The sequence below is a fragment of the Erinaceus europaeus genome, chromosome 4 (genome assembly GCF_950295315.1).
Source record: "Erinaceus europaeus chromosome 4, mEriEur2.1, whole genome shotgun sequence".
Lineage (NCBI taxonomy): Eukaryota > Metazoa > Chordata > Mammalia > Eulipotyphla > Erinaceidae > Erinaceus > Erinaceus europaeus.
Genome location: NC_080165.1, coordinates 34778115 through 34804475, shown reverse-complemented (window position 1 = coordinate 34804475; position 26361 = coordinate 34778115). Strand labels below are relative to the sequence as shown.

The 26361-nt window shown below is 45.1% G+C and overlaps 1 protein-coding gene across 2 annotated transcripts; it reads right to left on the bottom strand.

Moving 5' to 3' along the window:
- Positions 1-293: 293 nt before the first annotated feature.
- TXNDC5 (thioredoxin domain containing 5) lies at positions 294-26361 on the bottom strand. 2 transcript variants are annotated; one of them, XM_060189196.1, is made up of 10 exons: positions 25984-26361; positions 21059-21208; positions 16489-16609; positions 12371-12467; positions 7041-7156; positions 4541-4627; positions 3957-4118; positions 2299-2381; positions 1477-1606; positions 294-677 (listed from the first exon to the last, which is right to left on the bottom strand). In XM_060189196.1, exons 1-10 carry the CDS (start codon positions 26247-26249, stop codon positions 555-557), a joined length of 1335 nt encoding a protein of 444 aa, XP_060045179.1. In that variant the 5' UTR covers positions 26250-26361; the 3' UTR covers positions 294-554. The 2 variants fall into 2 exon arrangements, with proteins under 2 accessions (XP_060045179.1, XP_060045181.1); XM_060189198.1 differs by having other exon boundaries at positions 16495-16609; positions 25984-26360.

Below are 26361 nucleotides of genomic sequence, written 5' to 3'. Positions count from 1 at the left end.
GAATGGTCAGAACAACAAATCTTAAAAAGATAACACTCCCCAGGAGAAACAGAAATGTCCATTGAACAGTAGCAACAGATCTGACAAGTACCATTGCCTTCCTTATGGCTAACACCTCCTGGGGGGATAGGAGAGGCCCTGAAGGAATCAGAGGTGAGAGGGGCTTGCTTTTTCAACGTGCTTCAAGTTACAGACCAGCCAATTCATCAATTTTGCCACCTTTTCAGCACTTGAGGGTTGAAAAACTACACATCCGAATAATGCTTTTACCAAAATCACTCAGGAGCCAAAAATTGTTCAGCAATTAGATTTTCCTTAACTCTTTCAGTCTCAAAGTAACCATTTAGATTTCACTGAGAAAATGGGAGGAAAGTTGGCCACTGAAAATACTTAAGTTTGCAAAGGGGCTTTACATTTATGTAGAGAGACTTATTCCAGAACTGATCGTGTGTTGGCTTAGGACACGCACAAGGAAGATGCCACAATTGTAGCCTCAGCTTGCTGAACGACTTAGCTCCTGGGGTACTAGCAGAGGCAGCAGCTTCTACCCAGGTTTACAGCTCGTCCCTGGCTTGGCCCAGAACAAAGTGGTGTAGCGACTCCAGGTCTCGACCTCCGTTGTGCTCACTGACTTTGTCTCCTCCGCGGAAAAGCAGAAGCGTGGGATAGCCCCGTACCTTTAAGTGAAAATTGAAAGTGTGAACACACATGCTCCCCAAAAAGAAATGACTGGGCATTTATTCACTTTCCAATCAATGCAATTAAAAAGAATAGAGCTTCTCAGTATTTCCTATGTGTTAGGTGACTCCGCACCTTGTAAACTCATGGGGTAGGTTAGGGCCTGAGCTTCCTGCAAGCCTCCAAGATACCACACTATGTAGAGAAAGCTCTTAATACACAATGTTCAACTAGATTTCTTTCAGTGCTGGGATAAATACACCACTCCTGGTAGGCTAAGTTTCTAGAGAAACAGGAGGTATAGTGTGTAAGCACAGCATAGGCTTCCTCCCGTGTGGGGAGCGGCTATGCTCAAGTCAAGGTTCCACACGTGGCAAGACGGCTCGCTTGAGGACTGCATCTAGGGTTACTGCCTGTGCCACATGGTTGGGGGGAGGGAGTAATTCTCGCTCAAAAAAGCAGTGAAGACTTTGGAAATCAGAGCACAAAAATAACTGGTAGCTTCTAATGAGAAGTCAACTCAATTGTTAGCCTAGAAGAGTCCTAATTTGTGCTTACAACTCAAAAGCAACTGAATGAAACATGAGCAAAGGTCTCATTTTTAGGGGTCTCTCCAGGCATACCTGATGATTAATATTTTATTATCAGGAAGAGAGACCCCTGCAGGTGGGGACCAGTGGTTTGAACTTGGGTCCTTGCACACTGTTCCTATCTACCCTGAAATAGCAGAGCCTGAAATGCCACCACTACGAGAAGACTTGCTGCCCAGGTCCCTGTCTGCAGCTACCCCAGACCCACCGAGTACTTGTTGCAGATGTTCCGTTCAGCGGTGCAGTCCACCTTGGCTATCTTGACCTCTGCCAAACCAGGGAATTCCTTTCTAGAGAGTTCCTCCCAAGTCGGAGCCAGGTTCTTACAATGTCCGCACCTAGGACGAAACCAAGGGGCTGGGCTTGCTCACCTAAATTTCACTGCAAGCCTTGTTTCTTCTGGCTGCGGTAGCCAATGCCCAGATATTTGCAGAACCATCAGGTTATCCCCCCCAAACAATTTCAGATAACCTGACAGGGCGCGGTCCTGGTGCCAGCTGCTCTACATGCTGTCCCCACCCACAGCAAGGAGGAACAGGAAACAATGTCATTTTTTAAATAAAAGCATGTTAATCTGACTACTGATGGTTTCCCAGAAGCTTCAGTGACTCGGGTTGAGTGTAGAGGCCACCGCCTGGTTGCCTTTAAACCCTTTCCCTTGAATAGAGAGTATCCTCGTGCGGGGTACTATGTGGACTTGACCAGGTCTATCTCTGCTATGATTCCTACATCCCCAGAAAGGAAACAAAGTGACCATACTGCCAATGACAGTGCTAGAGTGCTCTGTTGTAGCATTTAAAGACAAAGCTGGGGAATGGTTTAACCCAAAATACCAATCAATTTGGAAAAGTGTGGTTACCAGAAAATAAGTTTCCAGTGGCATCATGGTGGTCCATTTTTGCTCAAAGCAGACTAGACTTAAAAAGAAACTTCAGTCTCTATAAGTAACTGTTCACAAAGGAACATTAATGATGCCATTTCTTAATTTCCTCCAACATTCAGTGTAGAAGGATAACTGATAGAGACTTACCAAGGTGCATAAAACTTGATGAAGGTTATTCCTTCTGCAATGGTGTCATCGAAGTTATTCTCAGTAAGTCCCAACACAGTGCCCTGAAGGAAGAGGAAGCCATGATTCCAGTGTCATTTCACAAGCTAGATTCACCAGGTGGGACATAGACTGTACTCTGCCCCGTGAGTCTAGGTCACTCAGGGGGCCCAGAATTCCATCTGCTCCTCTAACATCAGCACACAAGCCTTTCTGACTAATTCACATACAGAGCTCTGGACAGTCAGCAAAGCATGGGCCTACATATTAACACTTCCATTTATGAATTTAAATAGAAGTGATCACACCTCTGATTTATCACATGATTGAATGTACAGGGCTGCAAAGCAGTCAGCAGAGAACACTACCATCCTTATGTTCAAAACCTGTTGTCACTATGATGGGGAGAAAGTATTAATAGACATCTAAGTGTGTAATTATTCCTTATTGGCATGACCTTTTTAACCACTATGACACACACTCCCCTAATATGGTCATAGCAACTTATAAAATTGTCCCTTAATCCAAAATGTCAACACACACCCAAGTGACGTACAATCTCCAGTCCTAAGGATACCCCACATGAATAAAGAGGGTGGGTTCTGGTAATTTCCCAATTCTAAATGGATTAAGTGCTGAGGTTTGGGTGGTGGCAGTCATGCACTGGACACCATACCCTGAATGTAGGAATAAGGACATACATACCCCTTTTGACCCCAGTCCCAGGTAAGACCATGGCACTATGCTGACATGGGCCTGTGTTCTTGGTGAGATGTTGAAGCAGTCTCCTGGGAAACCCCATGTGACTGACTCCTCATGAACATTATTCACACCTCCCCAACCAGCACAAGCATTTTGTCCTGCACACATTTAACTGTTCTTGACATCTCCACCCTGACCTCCCTGTGCACCAGGACTCAACACCCCCCACATTCCTGCCAATCTGTAGAGGAGCTTCTCAGGCTCACTCTGTCCCTGTCCCGGTGCCAACAGGAGCCCATCAGTTTATATAGCTGAATGCACCAGCTTTCCATTTCCTTTCAACCTTCTGCGACTGGTCATCATTCTAAATCCAAACCTGAGTAGGCCCTTCTCCTGGCTGCTTATTATAGAGAAACTCAGACCCCTGAATGGTCTCTCCAGAAAATACCCCCACATTCCTAGCACAGTCAGCCCTGTGACATCGGTGTGTTCTTGTGGGTCCCCTCGCTAAACCCCATGCCCTCCAGGATCACAGGAAAGCAATCAGGTGTGCTTGAACCCAGCAAACACTTGATAAACAAGACCAGTGGCTGTGAAGCCCCACATCGTACAAATGAAGTAGGCCAGCATACCCTCTGTGGTGACCAGAGAAGTCATGAGCAAGGACAGGAATATCCCAGGGGCAGCTGAGCTTTTCAACAAATACTGAAGTATGATGGTTACCCAGAGATGGATACCAAGCCCCGACTCCTTCCTCATCCATTTTAGGTTCTTAACAGGAGGTCTTCCTTGTCTGCATCCCTCACAAGTATGGAAAAATACTCCAAGAAAAGGTCTGTGACAACCAGTGTGGGTCAGGCCACTTGAGCTATCCTGTGCCAAGATGGCCATTCTACCAGAAATGTGAAGGAAATGCCTTTTCATGGGGCTCTTCCTACCTTGTCAGCAACAGGTTGGGCAGCCAGTAGAGGGGCCTCAGTTGGCTGCCTGCTCTCTGGGGTCCCCCTGGTCTCAGAGGCTTCCCCATCTGTGCCTTGCAGCTGTGTGTCCACATACTCCCGGAGAGACTCCAAATCCCGCTTCCCTTTGTACTGGTCACTCTGTGGAAACAGAGCTGTTAGTGTGAGGGCCGTGGCAGCTTCTCCACACACACAGCATATACACACACCCACCAGTCACTGCACATGTCTCTCACGCATGTGACTGGTATCTATCATATTTCAAGAGCAAATTCCATAGGTGATGACCTCATATTGGGCATGAGTGGCAGGGTCCATCCCTAGGCTTCTGAGCCGTGGCCACAAGCTGAGACAGAAGGGCAAAACCTTTTCCTAGAGCATGTTGGTCCATTGAAATGTTTCCAAACAGTGCACTAACAGATTTCTCCACCAGTCCAATCTCTCCAGCTATGATTGACCTGCTGTCCCACTGTGCATTTCTTGCTGCCTTCAACCTGGTAAAACATTCCAGGGGTGACAGGCACTTGGCTCCCACCAGGTGAAGGGGCTGAACACTCACTCACCTTTTTGCCATCCCGGAACCAGAGGAGAGTGGGGTAGCCACGGACCTGGTTGGCTGAGCAGAGTTCGTGGTGCTGAGTGCAGTCCACCTGAAATACAGTCAGTGCTGCGGTCAGTACTGCAGGCGCCTCCTCAGGTTTCTGGCCAAAGGCACCACTGACTCAAAACACAGAAAGAAAACTTCTAAAGCTCCTGATCACAGCACCTCTGCCAGCAAAGTGCAGTATTTTTAGAAGAGCTACTTCAAATCAACCTAAGCAGAGGAAGCAAGTAGAGGCTGACACTAGAGACAAGGTAGGGCAGCTCACTTTACACTTCTAGCCTCTTAGAAGCACCAGGTTACCGTGAGCAGGCTGCTGATGGGAATGGGACGGTCAGTCTAACATTGGAGGGCAGTCCACTGGGGACCGAGACCCTCACAGAACATCAAGTTCACACACTTTAAAAACCACTAAGGGCAAGTTGTCCGCTTTAGACTGGCACATATGTCACGCAGTGAAGGAAAGACAGAAAAGTGGTCAGCTAAGATTATAATATGCCCTTGATTCTATCATCGCACGTTGCCAACTATCACAGCTCTTAATATTTTTAATTTCATTTAGATGTCCATAATATTTCATTATGTTCTGCTTGTCCAACATTTTCATGAAATGTTTTACCCCAAGTCATTTCTTTTTGATGTTCTATTGCCATTAAAATCAGCTATGGGAGGCCGGGTGGTGGCACAACCAATGAAACACTACTATGCATGAGGACCCAAGCTGGAGCAGGCTGCAGGCAGCTCACTCTTTCTTCCCCTCAGTCTCAAGTTGAAATGGGAAGCACCTTTATTTCTATTTCTAACTAATTTTTTATTGAGGGCATATTTTATTGGCATAAGGCTGTTGTCTATGGGACATGTTTGATTGGTATAAGGCTGTTGTCTATGGGAGTTTCATAACTCCCTAGAATCTGTGTTAGCATACCTTGCCCATGACCAAAGTGCCATCTCCCTCTGCTGGGGTACAATTTTAGGGACTTGTTTAACCTAGCTACATGTCTTTCAGAGATGAAAAACATGCACATAAAACTAGTTCCTTGTGCCTGGTCCTTTTAAGAAACTTACTGACATACACCAAAACTAGTCTCCACTGAAGACTATTAGTACATAAATCAAACTTCATAACAAGCCAGGAAAGGGGAAGATAAGATTAGGATTATGGGGATTGGGCGGTAGTGCAGCGGGTTAAGCGCACATGGCACAAAGCGCAAGGACCGGCTTAAAAGATCCCGGTTCAAGCCCCCGGCTCCCCACCTGAAGGGGAGTCGCTTTACAGGCATTGAAGTAGGTCTGCAGGTGCCTATCTTTCTCTTCCCCTCTCTGTCTTCTCCTCTTCTCTCCATTTCTCTCTGTCCTATCCAACAAGGAATGACATCAACAATAACAATAATAACCACAACAAGGCTACAACAACAAGGGCAACAAAGGGGAAAAAATGGCCTCCAGGAGCAGTGGACTCATGGTGCAGGCACTGAGCCCCAGCAGTAACCCTGGAGGCAAAAAAAAAAAAAAAAAAAGATTATGATTATTCCATAAAATACTCAGTAACTATAAAAATTATCACATACAGTACAGCTTGAGAGTGTTTGATGGATAACAGTGAAAAATCTATTTAACCAGAAATAAAAATTCACTAGGCACTTGCTTCAAACAGACTAAACATACTACTTTCGTGTACATGCTTACCACATACTTAGCTCTTGTCTCCAACTTGCAAAGAGGTAGACTGAGGCACAAAGAAGAAATTCAAAGTTGGAGGCTGAGTATACCAGACACCTAGATTTATGCTTCTGACCATAGCCCCATGCTATGTGTAACTACAGTTCTGGCTATGCAGCATTACTCTGCATACCAACCACCACCTTGGCAACACAGAAAATAAGACTCTTATAAAAGGAAATGGATGCAGGATGTCTGGTGGGTACCATGGATTAGAGTCCTCTGGACAGTCCCAGAAAGGCCACTAATACAGAGTCCTTAGATGCCACTTTTGGCTTCTCTGTGGAAAGGCAAAGGACGTTGGACTCATGCAGGCAGGCATGCAGGCAGGACCCCCTGGGGCTGGTCTGCTGTAAGCTCAGAGAGCAGAGCCAGGGGTCCTTGAGGAAGGAGCTCCTGTTAGATCAGTGTGGCCAGCCTCCAGGAACATTCAGGGAATATTCTCTTTGCTCAACACACTATCTCTGCAGAAAGAGCTCAGGGCAGCCAGTTTAGAATTGGCGGTAGCTTCTAAATAAACAGAGATGCCAAAGCCATAATTTATCTCAGGCTGTGGAAAAATCAGCACAGTGGAAACCAGGCTGCCATCTGTAACAGTGAAGTGAATTATCAGGTGTCAAAGTGAACAGAATTAATAATAAATCAGGCTTGCGAGTTTGCACACAGAATAAAGAATGAGATACTCTGTTAATTAATCCAGCAAAAGGTGGTCCATTTCCCGTTTAATAAGAGCTTTTGCTTACCTTGCCAATCTTGACAGTTTCTGAATGTTCAAGGCCCAGAGCCAGCTGCTCCCACGTTGGAGCCAGAGCTTTGCAGTGGCCACACCATGGAGCGAAGAACTTGATAAAATGGTTGCCTTCCGGTGCCGAGTTGAGACAGGGAGGATGGAAGAAAAGAGAAAGTGAGACCATGCCTCACCAGAGACAGAGAATCCCCCCCCCATTCTGACCACATCCTTAGCACGACCTTTTAACCATAAAAGGTGACTCTCTGTTATCTATGCCCATGAGTTAATACTGATCCTCAACACAAACTTGGCTCATAATTTTTGGAAGACAAAAAGAGAATCAACTTGTCATCTGGAAAGCTGGCAACAAAGGGAAAACATTTATCCTATTTTTCCTATATGGTCTCAAAAACCAAGTGATGAGTGAGGGCAGGTTTCTCTTGATAAAAAATAGGGGTAAGAGGAAGAGGAGCTATTATCATTAGGGTGTCAGTATTTGGCAATCCCCAGTGAACTAATGAAACTAATCAGTGATCCTAACATGAGAGATATCACCAGCCACCAGCTATAAATTCTTAGATATCACCAGCCACCAGCTATAAATTCTTACCCACACCCCACAAAGACATCAAATAGAAATTGAATACAAGTCTCAAGTCACATCCACCTACCAATTCATAGGAAACAAAAGTCAGGTAGTCCTGTTCTAGACCAATTACTAATAACGAGATTGAATCAGTTATCAAACAACACCCAACAAACAAATCTGAGACCAGATGACTAATGATGAATTCTAGCAAACATAAAAAAAAAAAATCCTTCTCAAATTCATCCAAGAAAATAATAAACCTTGGGTACTTGAGTTTAGCTTAGCTCGTCTTAGATTGTGCTGCGTCCTGCATGAATAAAGAGATACTGCCTACAGCTCAAAAAAAAAAAAAGAAAATAATAAACCTCATTGTATAAGGTCAGTATTACTCATACTAAAATCAAGTAAAGAAACAAGGAAAGTACAGGTTAATATCCCTGATGAACATAGATGTAAAAATACTAGCAAAGGGATTTCATTTTTCTATAGTACATTAAAATCATACACCATGATCAAGTAGTATTTATTTTAGTGACACAGGCTAGATTCAAATTCCACCACATAAACAAAAAAAAAATTATTTCAACAAGCACAGATAATTACACAGCAAAATTCAGCAACTCTAAGATTTTTAAAATTCTATGAAGGAGGCACAGAAAACCATTCAAATGTTGTAAAGGCCTGATATGACAAATTTATAGTTGATACATCCAGGGAAAAGGACACCATAGCAAGACATCCACTTTTGCTTTTATTCAATGTGGTACTGAAAATCCTATCCAGATCAGTCAGGCAAGAAAAAGAAATAAAAGGCAACCGAATTGGCAAAGATGTAGAACAACTTCCAAATGACATACCAAATAGAGAAAGCACTAAATTTCATTTTAAAAACTGCATTCTCTTGACAGAGGACCTAGTGAGGGTTATATTGTTATGTGGAAAACTGAGAAATGTTATGCAAGTACAAACTATTGTATCTACTGGTGACTGTAAAACATTAATCCAACAATAAAAGGAAAAAAAAATTCCAAAAAGAAAAAAGTAACATAAGCTACCTAAACAACCACATGTTAAAAATAAAGTTCATGAAATAAATTACATTCTCAGAATAATTACATGGTACAATATCAATATACAAAAATCTGTGGCATCCTCACATACTAATAGCAAACTTGCAGAAAGAAACAAAGGAAATAATCCCCTTTTATATAAGATACATGGACTCAAGTTAACGAATGAGAAAAACAATGTATGCTGAAAGCTATAAGGCATCACTGAAAGAAGCTCAATAAATAAATGGAAAGAGGTCCATGGATTGGAAGAATGAATGATGCTGAAATGCCCACATTATACACAGCAATCTACAGATAGTGCAAAATTCCAGTGGCGCTTTTCACAGAAATAGAACAATTCACCCCAAATTTGAACATGACCACAAAAAAAACCCAATAGCCAAAGTAGTCTTGAGAAAACCAAAACTAGAGGCATCATGCTTCCTGACTTCAATATGTACTACAAAACTATAGCAATCAAAACAGTATAGGGTTAGTATAAAATCAATGAGACAATGAGACAAGACAGAATCAAAAATGCCTCAGTATCTGGTCCATGAATTTATGACAAAGGTGTCAAGAATAGAAAATGGGAGCAAGACAGTGTTTTCAATGATGTTAGGGAAAGCTAACTAGCCAAATGCAAGTACTGATTCAGTACTACATCTTCCACCACACACAAAAATCAACTGAAAGCGAATAAAGAGTTGAGCAAAAGACGTGCTATCATGAAACTCCTAGAAAAACTGGAAGTTCCTTGACATTGGTTTTGGCAAAGACTTTTTCAATCTAACAGCAAAATCAACACAAGCAAAAATAAACAAATGGAAACACATTAAACCAAAAAGTTGGCATAGCAAAGTGACCCATCAACAAAAATTAAACGGTAGCCTACCGAATGGAGAAGATAACTGAAAATAATGTACCTGACAATGGGTCGATTTGAAAATTAAAAAATGCATAAAACAGCAAAACCACAATCTGAAGATCTGGACAGACATTGTTCCAAAGATGATGTATGAACACAAGCACATGAAAAAAACACTCACTGTTATATCAGGGAAATCCAACCCAAACCACAATGAGATATCACCCCACACATGTTAGAATGATCATTATAACAAAAACAAGTAATAACAAATGTTGGCAAGAATGCAATGTACTGTTAAAAGGAATATAAGTTAGTGTAGCCTCTGCCCTGATCCAGCTTTCTATTCCTATTCCCAACTCGGCACCATCTTCCCAAACAAGCCTTTTATTAGCCCACCTCAATGCTAGTCAGCTGAGGTAAAGAACAAACACCTCATCACAGACCCCTGCAAGCGTCAACCCAGCTTTGACCTAGCACGTTATGACTGGGCCCTCCTCAATCGCTATCGAACAGGCAGGCCATGGCCGGTGCGCCGCTATGTTCCATCGCTGGGGAGCCAGAGACGACCCGAACTGCCCCCCCTGCGGCTACAGACAGACTATGACCCACATAGTCAACGACTGCCACCTCTCCAGATTCAAAGGAGGTCTCGAAACTTTACATCAGGCTCAACCTGACGCTGTTGACTGGCTACGGAAGAAGGGCAAATGCTAGTAGAAGAAGAAGAATGCTAGCTGTTGGGCTCAGGCAAAAATTAGTAAAGTCATAGGCCCCTTGGAATATACCTAAAGTAGACTTCCTAGCTTCTTCCAACATGAAGACCCCAAATCTCATCTGCTCTGTTCTTAACTTTTAGGTTCCTGATTATTAAACAATTTGCTCTGCTTTGTATCTTAATGCTTTTCAGCCAAGTTACAGGTGCTACCATGATGCCAACCTGACTTCCCTGGGGATCCCCACCTCCCCAGAGTCCTTCCCCACTAAGGAAAGACAGAAACCAGCTGGGGGTATAGACTGACTGCCCATATCCAGTGGATAAGCAATTACAGAAGCCAGACGTCCCACCTTCTTCACCCCATAGAGATCTTTGTTCCATACTCCCAGAGGGATAAAGAATAGGAAAGCTTCCAATGGAGAGGAGGGGATATGGAACTCTGGTGGTAGGAATTGTACTTCTCTTATCCCACAATCTTATAAATCATTATTAAATCACTAATACTAGAAATAAAAAATAATAAAAATAAATTAGTATAGCCATTCTGGAAAAAAGTCTGGAGGTTCCTCAAAAAATGCAAAATACAAATACTGTATGAGTAGTGGCCTGGGAAGTGAATAAAGTTTGGACACTCAAGCATGAGGTCCCAAGTTCAATCTCTGGTAGCACATGTACCAGAGTACTGTCTAGTTCTCTTTCTCTCTCATAAATAAATGTAATCTTAAGGAAAAAAAAAATATGATATGAACCAGAACTTCTACTTTTGGTTATTTATCCAAAGAAAAGGAAAACACTAACTTGAAAAAACAACTGCATCCCTATGTTCACTAAGGCAGTACTCACAATAGCTTAGACATGGAACCACCCTATGTGCCCAGGCATGGGTAGAGAAAATATAAGAGTAGGGGACAGGAGATGGTTCAATGAATAGGACACACACACCTTATCGTGTTTAAGGCTATAGGTTTATATACAAGAACTTATGAGAGCACCACAGCACCACTGAAAAACTCCACAGATGGTGGAGCAAAGCTGTGATATCTCTCCCTATCCTTCTAAAATTAAAAAATAAAAACAATTACATTTTAAAAAACTGGCCCAGGATGAATAATAATCCATACTTGCGCCCAAGTATCCCCACATACATCATCTGTGGGGTGTGTGTGTGTGTGTGTGTGTGTATGTATGTATGTATACACACACACACACACACACACACAGTGAAGTGTTATAAAAGAGAAGGAAAATATAGATGTGCATTTGCAAAACTTAAGACCTTGAGGGCAATAAATCAAATGTAATAAGTCAGAGAAAGACAAGCACCACATAATTCCATATGCAGATCCTAAAAGAAAAGAAACCAAGCTCATAGATATTATAAATGACAGATTAGTAGTTGCCAGAAGTAGAGGTGGCAGGCAAGAAAAACACGTGAAGGGGATCAAAAGGGAGAAAAAAAAAAGGAGGATCCGTAAATTGTAGAGAAATCATTTAGCTATTTTCAAAGCTGATCTGTGATGGGACTGAGGGCTGTAGTTCACTGGTAGAGTGCATACTTCCTATGTATGCAGGTCCTGAGTTCCAGCCTCAGCATCAACATAGCAAATGTTTAATAAAGCAAATGTTTAATAAAGCAAATCTATGTGGGATAAAAAATATTTTAGCGGTACAGAACACCAAACCTGATTCCCACTTTATAGTGATCCCACAAAATCCTCACTTAAACTGAGAACAAAAGCTTGATTCTGATTTGCTCTATACATATGTGTATGTACAGATGTATAGACCAAGGCAGTGGGGGCTGGGTTCAAACGTGGATCCTGCATGTGGCAAAACACATTAAGCAAGTGAGTTATTTTACAAGTCCACTAAGAATATGTTAATATGGATATAAAAAGCACTTTCTAATCTGAAGAGCCATGTGTACAAACCAAGTGTCCACTCTTGGATCCCCATTTGCACCCTAAGGGCTTTTGCTTGGTATTAAAACAGGCATTTCCTGAAGACAGAAGAGGAAGAAGAATTTTCCTGAGAGGCAGAAACACTGTGCTGTGGGTTCAGAAGGGGTGGTGTCATGATGGTCTGAGGGTACAGCCCCCAGGAGCCCGTCCTGTACCTTGTGCCACGTGCAGCTCAAAGTTATTGGCAGCCAGCTCGTACAGCCCTTGCCTACGCTCGGGGGGCTGGGGTACTTCAGCTTCTAGCTCTGGAGCCTGCAAAGAGGGAACAAAAGCATCACTGAAGGGTCTGTTATTTAGAACTTTCTGCAGTTCTTCCCCTAAACACACACACACATACACCATCCCATGTGGGTGATGTTGAGGGAAACTGAGGTGAGCTCAAGGCCTCAAGACATCCAGACAGGCCCCTCCCCCTCACTCTAGGGAATGTTCCAGAACCCACATGCAGGGCAAAGGCAAACCTATATTTGATCCAGCTTATCCTTTGTGGCTCCCAAACCCAATCAACAGAGCAGATAAGGAGAAGGATGCTCTTCACCGAACAGCCCCTTTGTCCCCATCTGAGAGGGCTCAAGATTTCATGTAGGGCAAATAAGGTCCAAAGCACTGAAATGCAGAGGAAATGAAATAGAAAAAGGAAGAGTCCCAGGGGTCTCTTAAAAAAGGAACGGTCCCAGGCAGTAGTGAGAAGCACAAGAACCAGCCGAGCCCCCGAGTCCCTCACCTGCAAGGGAGATGATTCATAGGCAGTGAAGCAGGTCTTCAGGTATCTGTCTTTCTCTCCCTGTCTTTCCCTCCTCTCTAGATTTCTCTCTCTCCTATCCAACAACGAGGATATCAACAACAACAATTAAAAAAAAAAAAAAGGGCAACAAAAAGGGGAGAGGGAAGCAAATTTTAAAAATAATTTTAAAAAGTAAGAGTCCCTCGGGCAGGGACAGGGCTCTCACACAGACACTGACAGAAAGCAGGAGACAGGGAACTCAGGTGATGGTGATGCTGGGGCGGAAAGATATGATACAGATACAGTGTGGGAAAAGCACACCCAGGGCCAGGGACTCCCTTCCATCTGCACCTGGGACCCATGTAATACCTGCAGCTTTCCAGCACCAGGCAGCAGCCAGGCAGAGAGTCTATGGAAGTACAACTACGGAGTTGGCAAACCAGAGGAAGAAGACACAGAAGCACCATTATGACAGAGATGTGTGCATAGCTCATGATCTGGCAGCTCCTACGAATCCATGCTGTTATTAAGGCTACAAAGTATTGAATCACCACAATATAGCACTAAGTGAATCTATGCTGTTATTAAAGGCTACAAAGTATTGAATCACCACAATATAGCATCACAGGTCTCTTTTCTGCTGCTGGTCAAGATTTTTCAGACATGTGAGGTTACATCTAGCATTGTGTTAATTCAGTGCTAATGCAAAGCATGAATCTGGGACCAAGGGGTAGCATCCTGGTCCTTACCTGTTAGGGGGGAACTTCACAAGTGGTAGAGCAGAGGCCCCCATCCTCCCTCCATCTCCTACTTCCCTCTCAACTTCTTTCTGCACTATCAAATAAAAGGAAAAAAAAAAAAAAGGCCACCAGGAATGGTGGCTCCAGTGATAACCCTGGTGGTAATTAAAAAATAAAGAAAAGAAAAAGCATGAGTGTAAAGTGAAGTGCACTGTCACCAAATAAAATGTGTAACTTGTGTTTCACACTGAAAGGTTAACTGAAGAACTAAGAAAACATTATCAGGAATCTGAGCATCTCACCATTATGGAGACAAAGGGTTCACAGAATTACCAGAGCTAGAATTACCAGAGTCGGGCAGTAGCGCAGTGGGTTAAGCGCAGGTGGCGCAAAGGGCAAGGACCGGAATGAGGATCCCAGTTCAAGCCCCCTGGCTCCCCACCTGCAGGGGAGTCACTTCACAAGTGGTGAAGCAGGTTTGCAGGTGTCTATCCTTCTCTCCCCCCTCTCCATTTCTCTCTGTCCTATCCAACAACAATGGCATTAATAACAACAACAATAACTACAACAATAAAACAACAAGAGCAACAAAAAGGAATAAATAAATAATAACACAAAATTATAAAAAAAGAATTACCACTGCTGTCTCACTATAACAGGGGCACAGAGACACTATATATACAAGCACCGCCATATGGCCATCCAAATACACTGCAGAAATGGGACATTCACCCTGCTTATGACAATGTGAGTTGATACATTCTCAAAAATCAAGCTGGTATATTTATCAAATGACATAAAAAGTCCACCTTGCTATTTTGGGAATTTTAATGACCTTACAGGGAAGTAGAAAAGTGTCCTTTATAGCTTCAATGAATGATAAGAAAAATTACAAATTTCTAGCTCATTAACAGAAGAGTTAAATGAACATCTAAAATGGGCTCCTTGTAAGATTATGTAGCTGCATAGGACCATTAATAATACCGAGCATGCGGCTACAGACAGACTATGACCCACATAGTCAACGACTGCCACCTCTCCAGATTCAAAGGAGGTCTCGAAACTTTACATCAGGCTCAACCTGATGCTGTTAACTGCCTACGGAAGAAGGGCAAATGCTAGAAGAAGAATGGGAGTCGGGCGGTAGCACAGTAGGTTAAGCGCACGTGGTGCAAAGCGCAAGGTCCGGAGTAAGAATCCCGGTTCAAGCCCCAGGCTCCCCACCTGCAGTGAAATCGCTTCACAGGCGGTGAAGCAAGTCTGTAGGCATCTATCTTTCTCTCCCCCTCTCTGTCTTCCCCTCCTCTCTCGATTTCTATCTGTCCTATCTAACAATGATGACATCAGTAACAACAACAATAAAAAAGGGCAACAAAAGGGAAAATAAACATAAAAAATTTTTAAAAATAATATTTAGCATGTTTATATGATCCTAACATTCCAAGAAAAACATAGAAGTAATCATGTAAATATAAAATGTAAACTAACAAGTCAAAAATAGCAAGTTTTCTCCTATTGCTATAGCATGGGGAGGGGTTGGGGAGGGTGTGTTGTGAAGTGTATCTAAAGGAATCCTATCTAAATACAAAAGTGCACGTATTAAACTATGTAGGAATACTATCAGTAAAGATTTCCTTTGAAATAAAAAGAAAATCCAAAGTGAAAAAAATGTTCAGTTTGCAATATATAGCTAATATACTGAATTTTCATAATAAGACACATTGTTGTTATTTCTACAATTAGCTGAGCCCTTACATGTGGGTGTGGGTGACAAGGTGACAGGGTGATAGCAATGGGAGAGGACACTTCCTCACAGTCCCCCCTGTATGTGTTTTTTTTTTTGGGGGGGGTGTGTGAAACAAAACCAAAGGGCAGAATCTTATGACATAAGTTGGGGGAAGGTCCCTCCTCCGTCTTCATTCTCCTCACCAAGGCAGCCTTCATTACTCTTCCTACAGTGTGCCTACCCTTATGTTTCATAATAATGATGTTAAGGATCCTGGGCAGGCAAGACAGCTCAGCTGGATATCTGGACTGTGTGCCTGCTTTATCATTTGCATGATCCAGGTTCCAGTCCAGCCCTTATTACCCTGGAGGAAGACTTAGTGCTGTAGTGTCTCTGTCTCTCCCTCCAAAAATAAAATTTTGGTTCAGAGTGATAAAAGCCCTGGTGACAGCTAAGAAGAAGTTCATCTTTTTCCAGTCACATATGACTGTTTAAGGAGGTTGTGCATGAATGTGCTTAGTGTCACCAAACTCTAGAAATGGCTAAGCTGACAAATGTGCTGTATTTTGCACAATCAAAGAAACTGAAAGGGGAAAAGGGTGATCTTTACCTAAAATATCACTAAGTTCTAAAAATGCTAAGAATGCCTTTATAAAATGACTGGCTAGCCTTCAGCCCTGGATGCTGGCAGTGTAGTAGAGCTCTGAGCTTGCAAGGATGAGGTCTGGAGTCTGATCCCAGGCACCACCTATGCCATAGTGCTACTCTGCTCCCTACCTCTCTCTCATGAAATAAGTAAAATGAACCTTAAAAAAAAAGTAACAAATACTGTCAAATATAAAACATCAATTCCCCAATAAAGAAATAAAAAAAGAAAAAAAAAGTAATAAATACATTTTACCATGTTAACCTTTTTTTTTTTTTTAATGGTAGCCTTATATTCACTTAGATTGTCCTCTTTTTAAAAAGGGAGAGCAGGAGGGATAAAGGGAAGAGAAAAGAGGCAAGAGTAAAAGGGACAGGACAGGAGGAGGGAGGATGACAAAGAAGGGAAAGAGGAAGGTAAAGTTGTGCCCCCCTTACAGGCTCAGGCTCAGGCTCAGGCTCCTGGTTGAGTGTCTGCAGCATCCAGTTCTCCAAGGTTTGGAAGTCACGTGGGCCCTGGTACTTCACAGCTTCCTGGCCAGGTTTGAAGAACTTCAAGCTAAAAAAGGAGCAAAGAATTAAGATCAGTTCCACTGCCTATCATCAAGCAAGCTAACACCCCCCACCCCCAATCCTTCCAGGAAGCAAGCTGTACAAGTTCAGTGTCATGGCTAGGCACAGGTCTCTCTCACAAAAGGTGAAGAAAGAGGCCTGGGGTATGTGTGTGCAGTGACTAAAACACTGGACTCTCAAGCATGAGGTCTTGAGTTGGATCCCTGGTACCACAAGTGCTAGAGTGATGCTCTGGTTCTCTCTCCCTCTTATTAATAAACAACAACAACAACAAAAAAACACCTTTTAATGGTAGAGAAAATAATGTGTAAGAAACTAAGTCTTTTCAGCTTCTAACTTCACTGAGACAAGGTCAGTTGAAGCAGTGGTGAGGCCTAGAGTGGCGTTCAAGGCCAGGCCACAAGACTCCCTGTGCCAGGTTCTAGGCTTCCCCACTGGGAGGTTCCCTTTTCCTGCCCAGACTTTAGTAGTTATAGATCATAGTTCTATAAAGTAACTGCAAGAGCTGGAACATGGTTGCAATATATGTATTTCAAGGCTGCCTGGTGAGGTGTTAAGACTCCCACAAAGTTAGCATTTCCAGCAATGGGGAGAACTGGAGTTCCTCACCCTCAAGATAGCTTTGACATTCACTTATCAGGAGAAGGAACATGTTATTTTTCCACATGTATTGGTCTCCAAGGCCTCTGCAGACAGGACACAGTCCTCCTGCAGTGCAGGTGAGCAAAAACAATGGCAGAGGAACACTCTGGTCTCTACCACTGGAAGACCATGTCTGAGCAAACTCTAAGAGGGGAGTGGACAGAATGAAGAGATGTGGAGGATGGAGAGGAAGAGTTAACTACTGACAGGACAGAAAATACAGATGAGATTTCTCCTTGGAAGGCCCCCATTTCCCCCTATATCTCACAGTCTATAGTAGGCTTATCTAAAAATGTCAGACATTCATTACCAGAAGGTAAGAGGTCAACACAGGGAACTGACTGAAGGTTTGACGAGCCTCAAGGCCTTGAACCCAAGTCTCAGAGACAGAAAAAGGAGGAGCTGGCTGGATTAAGTGTTTAGTTTAGACAGCATGCTAGCTGTGTGCAGAAATGAGTGCCTGGATACTCACTCTTAAGGGACATTTCTAATCAGCCTCCATCCAAGGATATCCACTGGCCTCCCGGCAATAGCACAATGTACTTTTAGGACCGTAACAGAAAGTTCAAGGAGAACTGGATTTAGCAAGAACATTTCATTACTTCAAGCAGCTGAACACTAAAAGCAACTCCAAAGTCAGATGGCATAGTTTTGCATGCATGCCATATTCACCAAGGGGCCTCTGGAGGTCCTGGCAAGTGTGAGACTGAAAGAAACCTAGATCTTTCTACCCACCCCCACAGATGGCCCAAAGGAATCTGAGAGGGTCTTCAACTAGCACAATGGACCAGGGTTGCCAAACTCATCCTCCAGTTCTTTCTTAAACTATAGTAAAACCTAGATAGTGAGGCTTTTTTCTTTCTTTCTTTCCTAGCTTAAGCAAAATCTTTTCAATCTCTTCTCTTTCCAACCTGCTAAAACCGTAGACTCTTTCCGCCATTCACATAGATGAGCAACAGAATGAGCTTCCACCAGCTCTTTTGTCTTATCTGACTTCAATTTCTGCCATATTCAGAGATGGAGGAGGAGAAGGAGGACCCAATTCAGGGGTGGGGGAGACAAACTATGGCTGCAAGCCCAAAGTAAAGCCCCCAAACTTTTCTACTGTCACAAACCATCACATGGACATTGCTCTTCCTGGTGATTTCTCTTTTATGGAAATCACATACACCTCCACTCAGGAGCTTTCCTGCAGAAAGCTGATTAAGGCTCTGCTTCTCACTCTTACTGGGCCCTAGCACTCACTGACTGCTACTTTCAAATAGGTGATTAGGGCTGAACTGTGTCTCCCAAAACAGAGCTTTTGAGTCCTAATCCCCAGCCTCAGAATGTGCCCTTATTTAGAAAAATGATTGTTCAAAGACAGTTATGCTAAAATGAGGCTGCTTAATTAAAATGGCTAGTATCCTAATAAAAAAGGAAAATATGGACTCAGAGAGTAACATACACACACACACACACACACACACACACACACACACACACACACACAAGACTATGTGAAGATGGGTTTGGAGAGATGCATCTACAAGGCAAGGAGCATCAAAGATTGTTAGCAAGCACCATAAGGTAAGATGAGGCCATGAAGAAGTCCCCTGTAGGTTCCAGAGAGCTTGTGTTCTGCTAGTGCCTTGATTTCAGACTTTGACTTTCCAGCACTGTGAGGGAATACACCTCCTGTTCCCAGTCATATCTGTAGATTTGAGGACCTCATTCCTCTCCTATGACAGTCCCAGCAGACCTCCTTCAACCCTTGCCTTCTTGTGTTTTCCCACATGGTAAAGATTCTGTGCTAGCCCAATAGGAAGACCCCACACATTTTCTGCACTGCTGCCATCTCTGAGGGCAACAGCCTCCCTTTCCAGTTCTCCACTCAAGTTAATGGTGTGGAGTGACATAGGAGCTGAGGTACTGGCATCCCTCATGATGGATTTCTGATAGCCCAACCCACACATCGCCTGGCCTGCCTCACCACGACAGAGAAGTCCATTCTGAAAAGTGAAGGCTCACACAGTGAGTCTACAATGCCTGAACATAACCACATCTTAGCAGTACACTCTGCCACCCACACTCAGAAACAAAGGTCTGCCCCTGGGCACCTGTGCGAGCTGTACGGTGCTTCCCAAAGCACATGCAGGTGTAGAGTTCACTTTAGTTCTTATAGGAGTGCAAATTCAGGGACAACATTTCCTGGGAAGAGGACTTTTTTAAAATAAACGCCAGGACACAGAGCCCACACTGAGCTAGCACTGTGTAGTAACAGATGCTGCAGCCAGGGCTCCCACAGACTGGTTCAGTCTGCCAATGCCTGTTTTACCATCCCTCATAGTTGTCACCAGTTTGTCCCACCTTCCTATGGCACATGTGTGGTGTGCGTAACCACATGCAAAATAGACACCACAGTTAATCGCCTATGCCCCTTCCCCATGCCTTGCAAAGGTGGGCTTCTCCTCTTCTCACTGGGCCCCGGCACTCACTGACCACAGCTTTAGCCCCTATACATCAATTCACATAGCCGTTATGGGGCTAGCAGCGGAGGGGGACCAGCAGCCTACAATATGCTCACAGCTGCTGAGAAGTCAATGGTAGAATGAGGATTCAGGCTGTGACCCCAGGCTCCAGTTCAGACTGACTTTCACTTTTATTATGCTGCCTCACAGGTCTGAAGATAAGGTTTTCCACAAACTGACTTCAGTTCATCTGCTCACACAAATATTTGGGGGACACAGTGGTTACCCCCCCCCCATTCTTCTGTCCTAGAAAGAGCGTCTTCAGGTAACAGTGGAGAGAGGGATTTACTCGAGGTCTAGGCACATCATATCTGTTCGGGAATCTCAGGACTCCCCAACTAGGGCCCCAGCTGATGGAGTTCCAGTGGTGGGAATTGTGCAGAGTTGTACCCCTCTTATCCTATGGTTTTTGTCTGTGTCTCCTTTTTATAAATAAAATAAAAATATGAAGAAAAAAGAAAGAAAGAAAGAAAGAAAGAAAGAAAGAAAGAAAGAAAGAAAGAAAGACAGCATCTTCCCTTTTATGAAGTGTAGAGATACCTTCCTCTGTGGTCTGCAGGGGCTGCATCCTCCTATAAATCCTGCCTCTACTGAGAGATCTGTCTAGGAATGGCCACCGCCAACCTGCTGAACCCAGCACTATGGCCCCACAGCTACTCCCAGAACCAGAGCAGAACACAAAGTAGTAACAGGTTCCCTGACCCCAAGGTGAATCCCCACAGCCTCTAATGAGCCCCTTCTCTCACTGGCTTTCACTTCCTATTTCTTAAAACTAAAAACCCTTAAAAAAAAAAGACTTAAAATTAAAAATATGTAACCCTCACAGGAGTAAGAATTGTCAGAATTGCTGTCCTCTTGTCTGATTCCTTTTTACTAGTGGAAAACAGCCCTGTGCTGGTCAAACAGAGAAGGATGCTCACGAGTACCAGTGACCAAAATGTCCAACAAAAATTAGTAACAAGTCTGTACTTGGCATGCAAATGTCCTTGTGCGTACAGTGATGGGAACTTCTGGAGACCTCATGCATTTGTCTCACAAACACATTCTCTGTGATCATAAACAGGAGCTCCAGTGCTGACTGATTAAAAGCTTCTTCCCAAAGCAAGTACAGGAAGCACCAACAGACTTTCACTGCCAGACCCTTACAATCTAGAACTACCTGCCTCAACACAGCATCTCTTTACTCCCAGGACAGCAAAGGAGACAACCCTTAGCTCCCTCTGCACCTTTTCAGGACAGAGGCAGCTGGCCAGAAGGTGTGAGAAGCCAGGAAGGACACTTACGTGGGGTATCCTCGCACCCCCTGGGCAGAGCACACTTCAGAGTCGGCCGTACAGTCGACTTTAGCCACGTAGACTTTGGCGTCTTCCATGTTGTTGTACTTGTCTCCCAGGTCATTCCAGGTGGGCTGTAGTCTCTGGCAGTGACCACACCTATGACGGAGAGAAGAGAGGACCCCTAAGTACAGGCAGCTACTGCCCACCTCATCACCCTTCCATCAGGTAACATCCCCTGCAAAAAACAGGTCCAGCCCCTACACAGTCTCACCCCCTGCTTGCTTTGTTCTTGGCATGAAATCTAAGACTAGCCAGAGGAGGGGGCCAGATATCCCTAGATCTGGTCTGCAACCTTCAGCCCCATGTTCTCACATTCACCAGAGTCTGCCCTGACCCCTGCTATGGTAGTTGTGGCTTTCTGAAAGGGCCCAGAATTGGCCCTTGGGAAACAGCAGATGTTCTGATACATTGCTCTGAAAGCCACCTGACTCGCTCCTACTTGCCTTCAGGTTTAGGGCTGTAGGGTGGATATCAATTTATCTAAGAAGTCAGCCCAATTGTCCAGGTGGTCTGGAGCCCATTCTCTCCACTTCTGAAAAGCCTTCCAAAACTCCCTACTTTGGTGGCGGCATAGCACGTCTTACTGCAATTACTCTTTTATGTCTAGTTAGGTGTTGTTAAAATTTTCAGAGGCTCTGGCCGGGCTTGCTTCACGGCGGGTAACAGAGACGCGGAGACAACGGCTGGGCAGGGCAGCTGTATTTCTTTATTCAGGAACAACGATTCACAAACTAAGACAAACTAATCACCAAACAGAACTCTGCTGTCTCTTTGCGGCGGCGCAAGCACTCTCTCTTACTCTGGAACTCAGGAACCCTCTCCCTTACTCTCGAACTCAGAAACTCTCGCACTCTCACACTCTCGAACTCCGGAACTCAGGAACTCTGTCACTGGGGAACTCAGGAACTCTCGGACTCCGGAACCCTCTCCCAGGGTCCCTTGGGGCGGGGCCAAGCAGGCCCGCGAAATTAACAGGACTCATCCAATTCTCTTGGAGGGGGAGGGCTAGAACAAGCCAATGTAAAGCATACGACAATTCCCCCTTTTCTTTTTAACTAAATGACTATAGTATCAAGGGTGTGGGGTGAACAGAAACATATATAACCAAAACCAGCATGTTGCCAAGGGAACTCTCGAACTCTCGTACTCTGAAACTCTGGAACTCTCTTACTCTCAACTCAGGAACCCTCTCCCGGGGTTCCTTCGGGGCGGGGCCAAGCGGGCCCACGAAATTAGCAGGCCTGATCCAATTCTCTTGGCGGGGGAGGGCTAGAACAAGCCAATGTAAAGCATACGACAGTTAGGTCTTCTTACTATATAATCATGCATCTGCATGTGCAAGGCATCCTCTCAACCTCCAATCTACTCTGCTGCTTCTCCAATGAGAGGTAGGGAAGAAGTCAGTGGTCACTCAACCTTTGAAGTTTTTAACTACTCAAATGTCGATAGTATATATCATATGAACTTCTGTGCAACAATTTAACTCACTTATCACATAATATATTAACTTAGAAATAGTGCTCACATTTCTCCACAGCATTTTTCAGTGGCTCCACTTATATGTAGAGTCACACAGTGGGGAGTCAGATGGTAGCACAAGGACCAGTGGCATAATCTTGGTTCAAGCCCCTGGCTCCCCACCTGCAGCAGAGTCGCTTCACAGGCGGTGAAGTAGGTAGGTCTGCAGGTGTCTATTTTTCTCTCCCCATCTTCCCCTCCTCTCCCCATTTCTCTCCATCCTATCTAACAATGATGACATCAATAACAACAACAACTACAACAACAGTAAAAAAAAAAAATGGCAACAAACGGGAAAATAGTCACACAGTAGTCTCACCATCTATAATTGAACAGCTGTCTGCAGCACCGCCTTTTACTTCTGTGTGTGCTGTTTTAAGCACATCCAGATTATAGGACAGGTGACTTTTTACTCATCTCCTTAGTGCACACAAGTGCCTACAATGCAGCTACTTGCTGCTCAGCTTAATAAAGAGCCATTGAAAGTGTCAGCTTGCAAGAACAGCTAACACTTGCAACTCTGAGTTTATTCTACAAAAAAAAGTCTCAATAAAATTAGCTTTGCCTCATTTTCTGGCAGAAGACCTCAATAATAAGTGGTCAAAAGGTAGGTGAGGGCTGGCAAGATGGCTCACCTGAGCAGTGTGCCTACTTTGTCATGCATGCAGCCCATGATCGAGGCTGGGCGCGGTCACACTGGAGGAAGCTTTGGTGCTGTTGTATCTTTCTATCTGAAAAAGCAGGTGAAGAGGCAAGGCCCCCATGACAATTTAACAAAAATGGCATCACTGAAAAAGTTTGCTTTGGGGCTAGGGAGACAGCATAATGGTTACGTAAAAGATTTTCATGCCTGACAAACTCATGTCCCAAGTTCAATGCCTAGCACCATAGTCGAGAACTGAGCAATGCTCTGGCATGTCTCTGTCTTTTCTTACAAAATACATACATATATATATATATATATATATATATACATATATATATATATACATATACATACATACATATATATATGCTTGCTTTGGGCCAGGGTGATAGCACAGTAGTTATGCGAGACTTTCATGCCTTGTGCCTTCAAGGTACAAGTTCAATCTCTTGCACATCCATAAGCCAGAACTGAGTAGTGTTCTGGTTAAAAAATACTAATTTTAAAGACAAAAAAAAAAAAAAAAAGGTTTGCTTCAAACTATTGTGTTTTCCCTAAGTAGCACTATCTTGATTAGATAAGAAAATCCTTTTTATTAAGAGACTCAAACATATTATAATTAACTCTTTTCTGGGAGGTATCTGAGGGGAAAACCAGTGCTATATTCAAGCAGAGATGTTACATGTACAAGAAGGTATGTGTGCTTTTCACACTGCATTTCCAGTACGTAGAACATGCCTGACACGGATTACATGTGAGATAATCTCTCAGAACGGTTCATTTCTTAGCAACTGATAGGTTCACAGGTGTCCTGGAGTTGACAATTCTGCCCTGGGACGCCTAAGGCTAGAGCAGCAGCTGAGTTCACTAAGTGTGTGGCTAAGCTATAGAACAAAGCCACTGCCTTTGAAGAGAGGTAGCTCAACTTTGGTCTACTCAACAGACTCATTCAGTGGCCAAACTGGCCATCAGGGAGCTGTGATCTGATATCACAAAAACTAGGGCTTTCAAGTTCAGAGCAAAAACACACAGAGCAAAGTTTTCATTTCATCATGTCCCACACCAAGTCACCAATGGGCTTTCAATTACTGGGGCACTGAGACTGGGAAGTATGATATTAACCAAAATATGGCCACTTCAGTCCCAAATGTGCAGGAATCCAGCTTCTCTAAACATTTTGAAGGCTTGAGAGACAGTTTAAAAAGTCACTTTTCCTGAGAGTACCTACCTAAAAGTCTACATACCACATACAGTGGAAGAGGAATTTAATGATACATAATACCAAGTGTAAAGATGCTCCCTCATTCCGACCAAGGCAACTGGTGGTAACACCCCAAACTGAGAACTCAGTATTGCTTGGGCCCAGTACATGTGTCAATATTTACATACATACATACACACACACACACACACACACACACATTCAACGACCGATTTATTCTAATTAAACAGGCTCCAACTAAGTACTAGATTTAACTGGACTCGTTACTTTGTGACTACTTCACAGAGTAACTTAATATTATTTTGTGCTAAATTATTTTCCGGGCCCCACCCCCACCAAAGTTCCAACTACTCAAATGAGCTGGTTCTTGGGAACTAGAAACACAAAGCATTCCTTAAATTGTTAATAAAGAACAGCTGCCACAGAGGAAGCCCCCTCCCCTCCTCGCCCCCCAGTTGATTTAACTCTAAATGAGCTGTGAAAACACATTAACACCCTCCGCTGAGTTCAGGAGGAAAAAGTTTGTTCCCAGTTGCTCTATCTTCTCTTTTCCCACATCTAAATGAGTCTCTCCAGCTCTAGGGAATGACAGAGCTCTTTCAAGAGGCACAACGCCCCCAGGCAAGAGCTGAGCCACAGCGACTTCTCCCTGGGGCTACCAGATGACGAGTCCACAGAGCGGTGGGGTGTGGGGGAACACAAGCCCAGGCCACTCGGAGCTGCAGAGGGGTCCCCAGAATCCTGCTCTCTGCCTAGGATATCCCTCCCACGGCGCCAGTAACACGCAGGGAAAATCTGACCGCAAGATTCCCCCTGGCTGGTGGGGGAGAGGGGGGCAGCTCCACTGCACGGGTCTGGCCACACCGCAGGTAGCGGCGCCGCGAGAGCCTCTGCCAGCGCCGCCCACGTGGACAGGGCCCCGGCCGTGCGCTCAGGCCGCTGCGTCCACAGGGCGCCTCCAGCTTGGGGGCGCAGAGGGAGCTGGCTCTGGGCTCGGGGCAGCGACCCTACTTTTCAACCTTAACTCAAGGGCTGGGGGCAGGGGGATGTCTAGAAACAGCAGAGCGGCCTTTTCCCGGCTCTCCCCTCGGGGACCGCCCCCTAGCACCACCCCGCCGCTTCGCGCCACGTCAGCCGCCGGCGCCCCGGCCCGCGCCGCCCACTCGGAGTCCGCATTGCCCGCGCCCCCGGGCCCCCAAAACTCCAGGTCCGCGGTGCTCGCGCGTAACGCAGAGTCCACAGGCCCCGGGGCCAGGGACCCTCGTTCGGCTTGTGCCCCAGGCCCGCAAGCCCACATCTTGAGCCCCTAGCCCCCCTGGGACCCACAGTCCCTCCCAGCCCGCACCTTGGCCCCCCAGGACCCTGCCTCCCCGCCCCGAGCCCCAGGGCCCGTCCGCTGTGCCCCTCCGTCGGGCCCCCCCCCAGCATCCCCACCCGCACCCGCACCCCCGGGTGTGCAAAGTGCGGCCGGGCCGCCGCGGTTACCAGGGCGCGAAGAACATGACGAAGTGCGCGGCGCTGCGGATGCCGTGCTTGAACATCTCGCCTGTGTACAGGTGCTTGGCATGCGGGTCCAGCTCGGGGGCCCCGGCAGATTCTGGGGTCGCGTCCGCTGACCCCGACGCCTCGGCCCAGGCGCCCCCGCGCCCGCCGCCGCCGGGGCCCAGGAGCAGCAGCAGGAGCAGCGTGACAGCGGGGGCCAGCGGCCCGGCCGACGGCGGCGGGAGCAGACGTCCGGGGCGCACAGGCATCGCGGCGAGCTGGCGCTTTTCCGGCCAGGGGTCCCCTCTGCGCCGCCCGCCGCCGCCGCCGCCACCGCACCGCCCCGCGCCCGCCCCGCGGAGGCCGCCCCTCCTGGCCCCG

Bases quoted from the DNA above. Each gene is read 5' to 3' on its own strand.
- TXNDC5 (XM_060189196.1), bottom strand. From the start codon at position 26,249: ATGCCTGTGCGCCCCGGACGTCTGCTCCCGCCGCCGTCGGCCGGGCCG. The intron at 4,628-7,040 runs GTAAGCAAAAGC...ACTGTATTTCAG, and splicing joins AAACTGTCAAGATTGGCAAG to GTGGACTGCACTCAGCACCA. The intron at 4,119-4,540 runs GTGAGTGAGTGT...CTGTTTCCACAG, and splicing joins GGTTCCGGGATGGCAAAAAG to AGTGACCAGTACAAAGGGAA.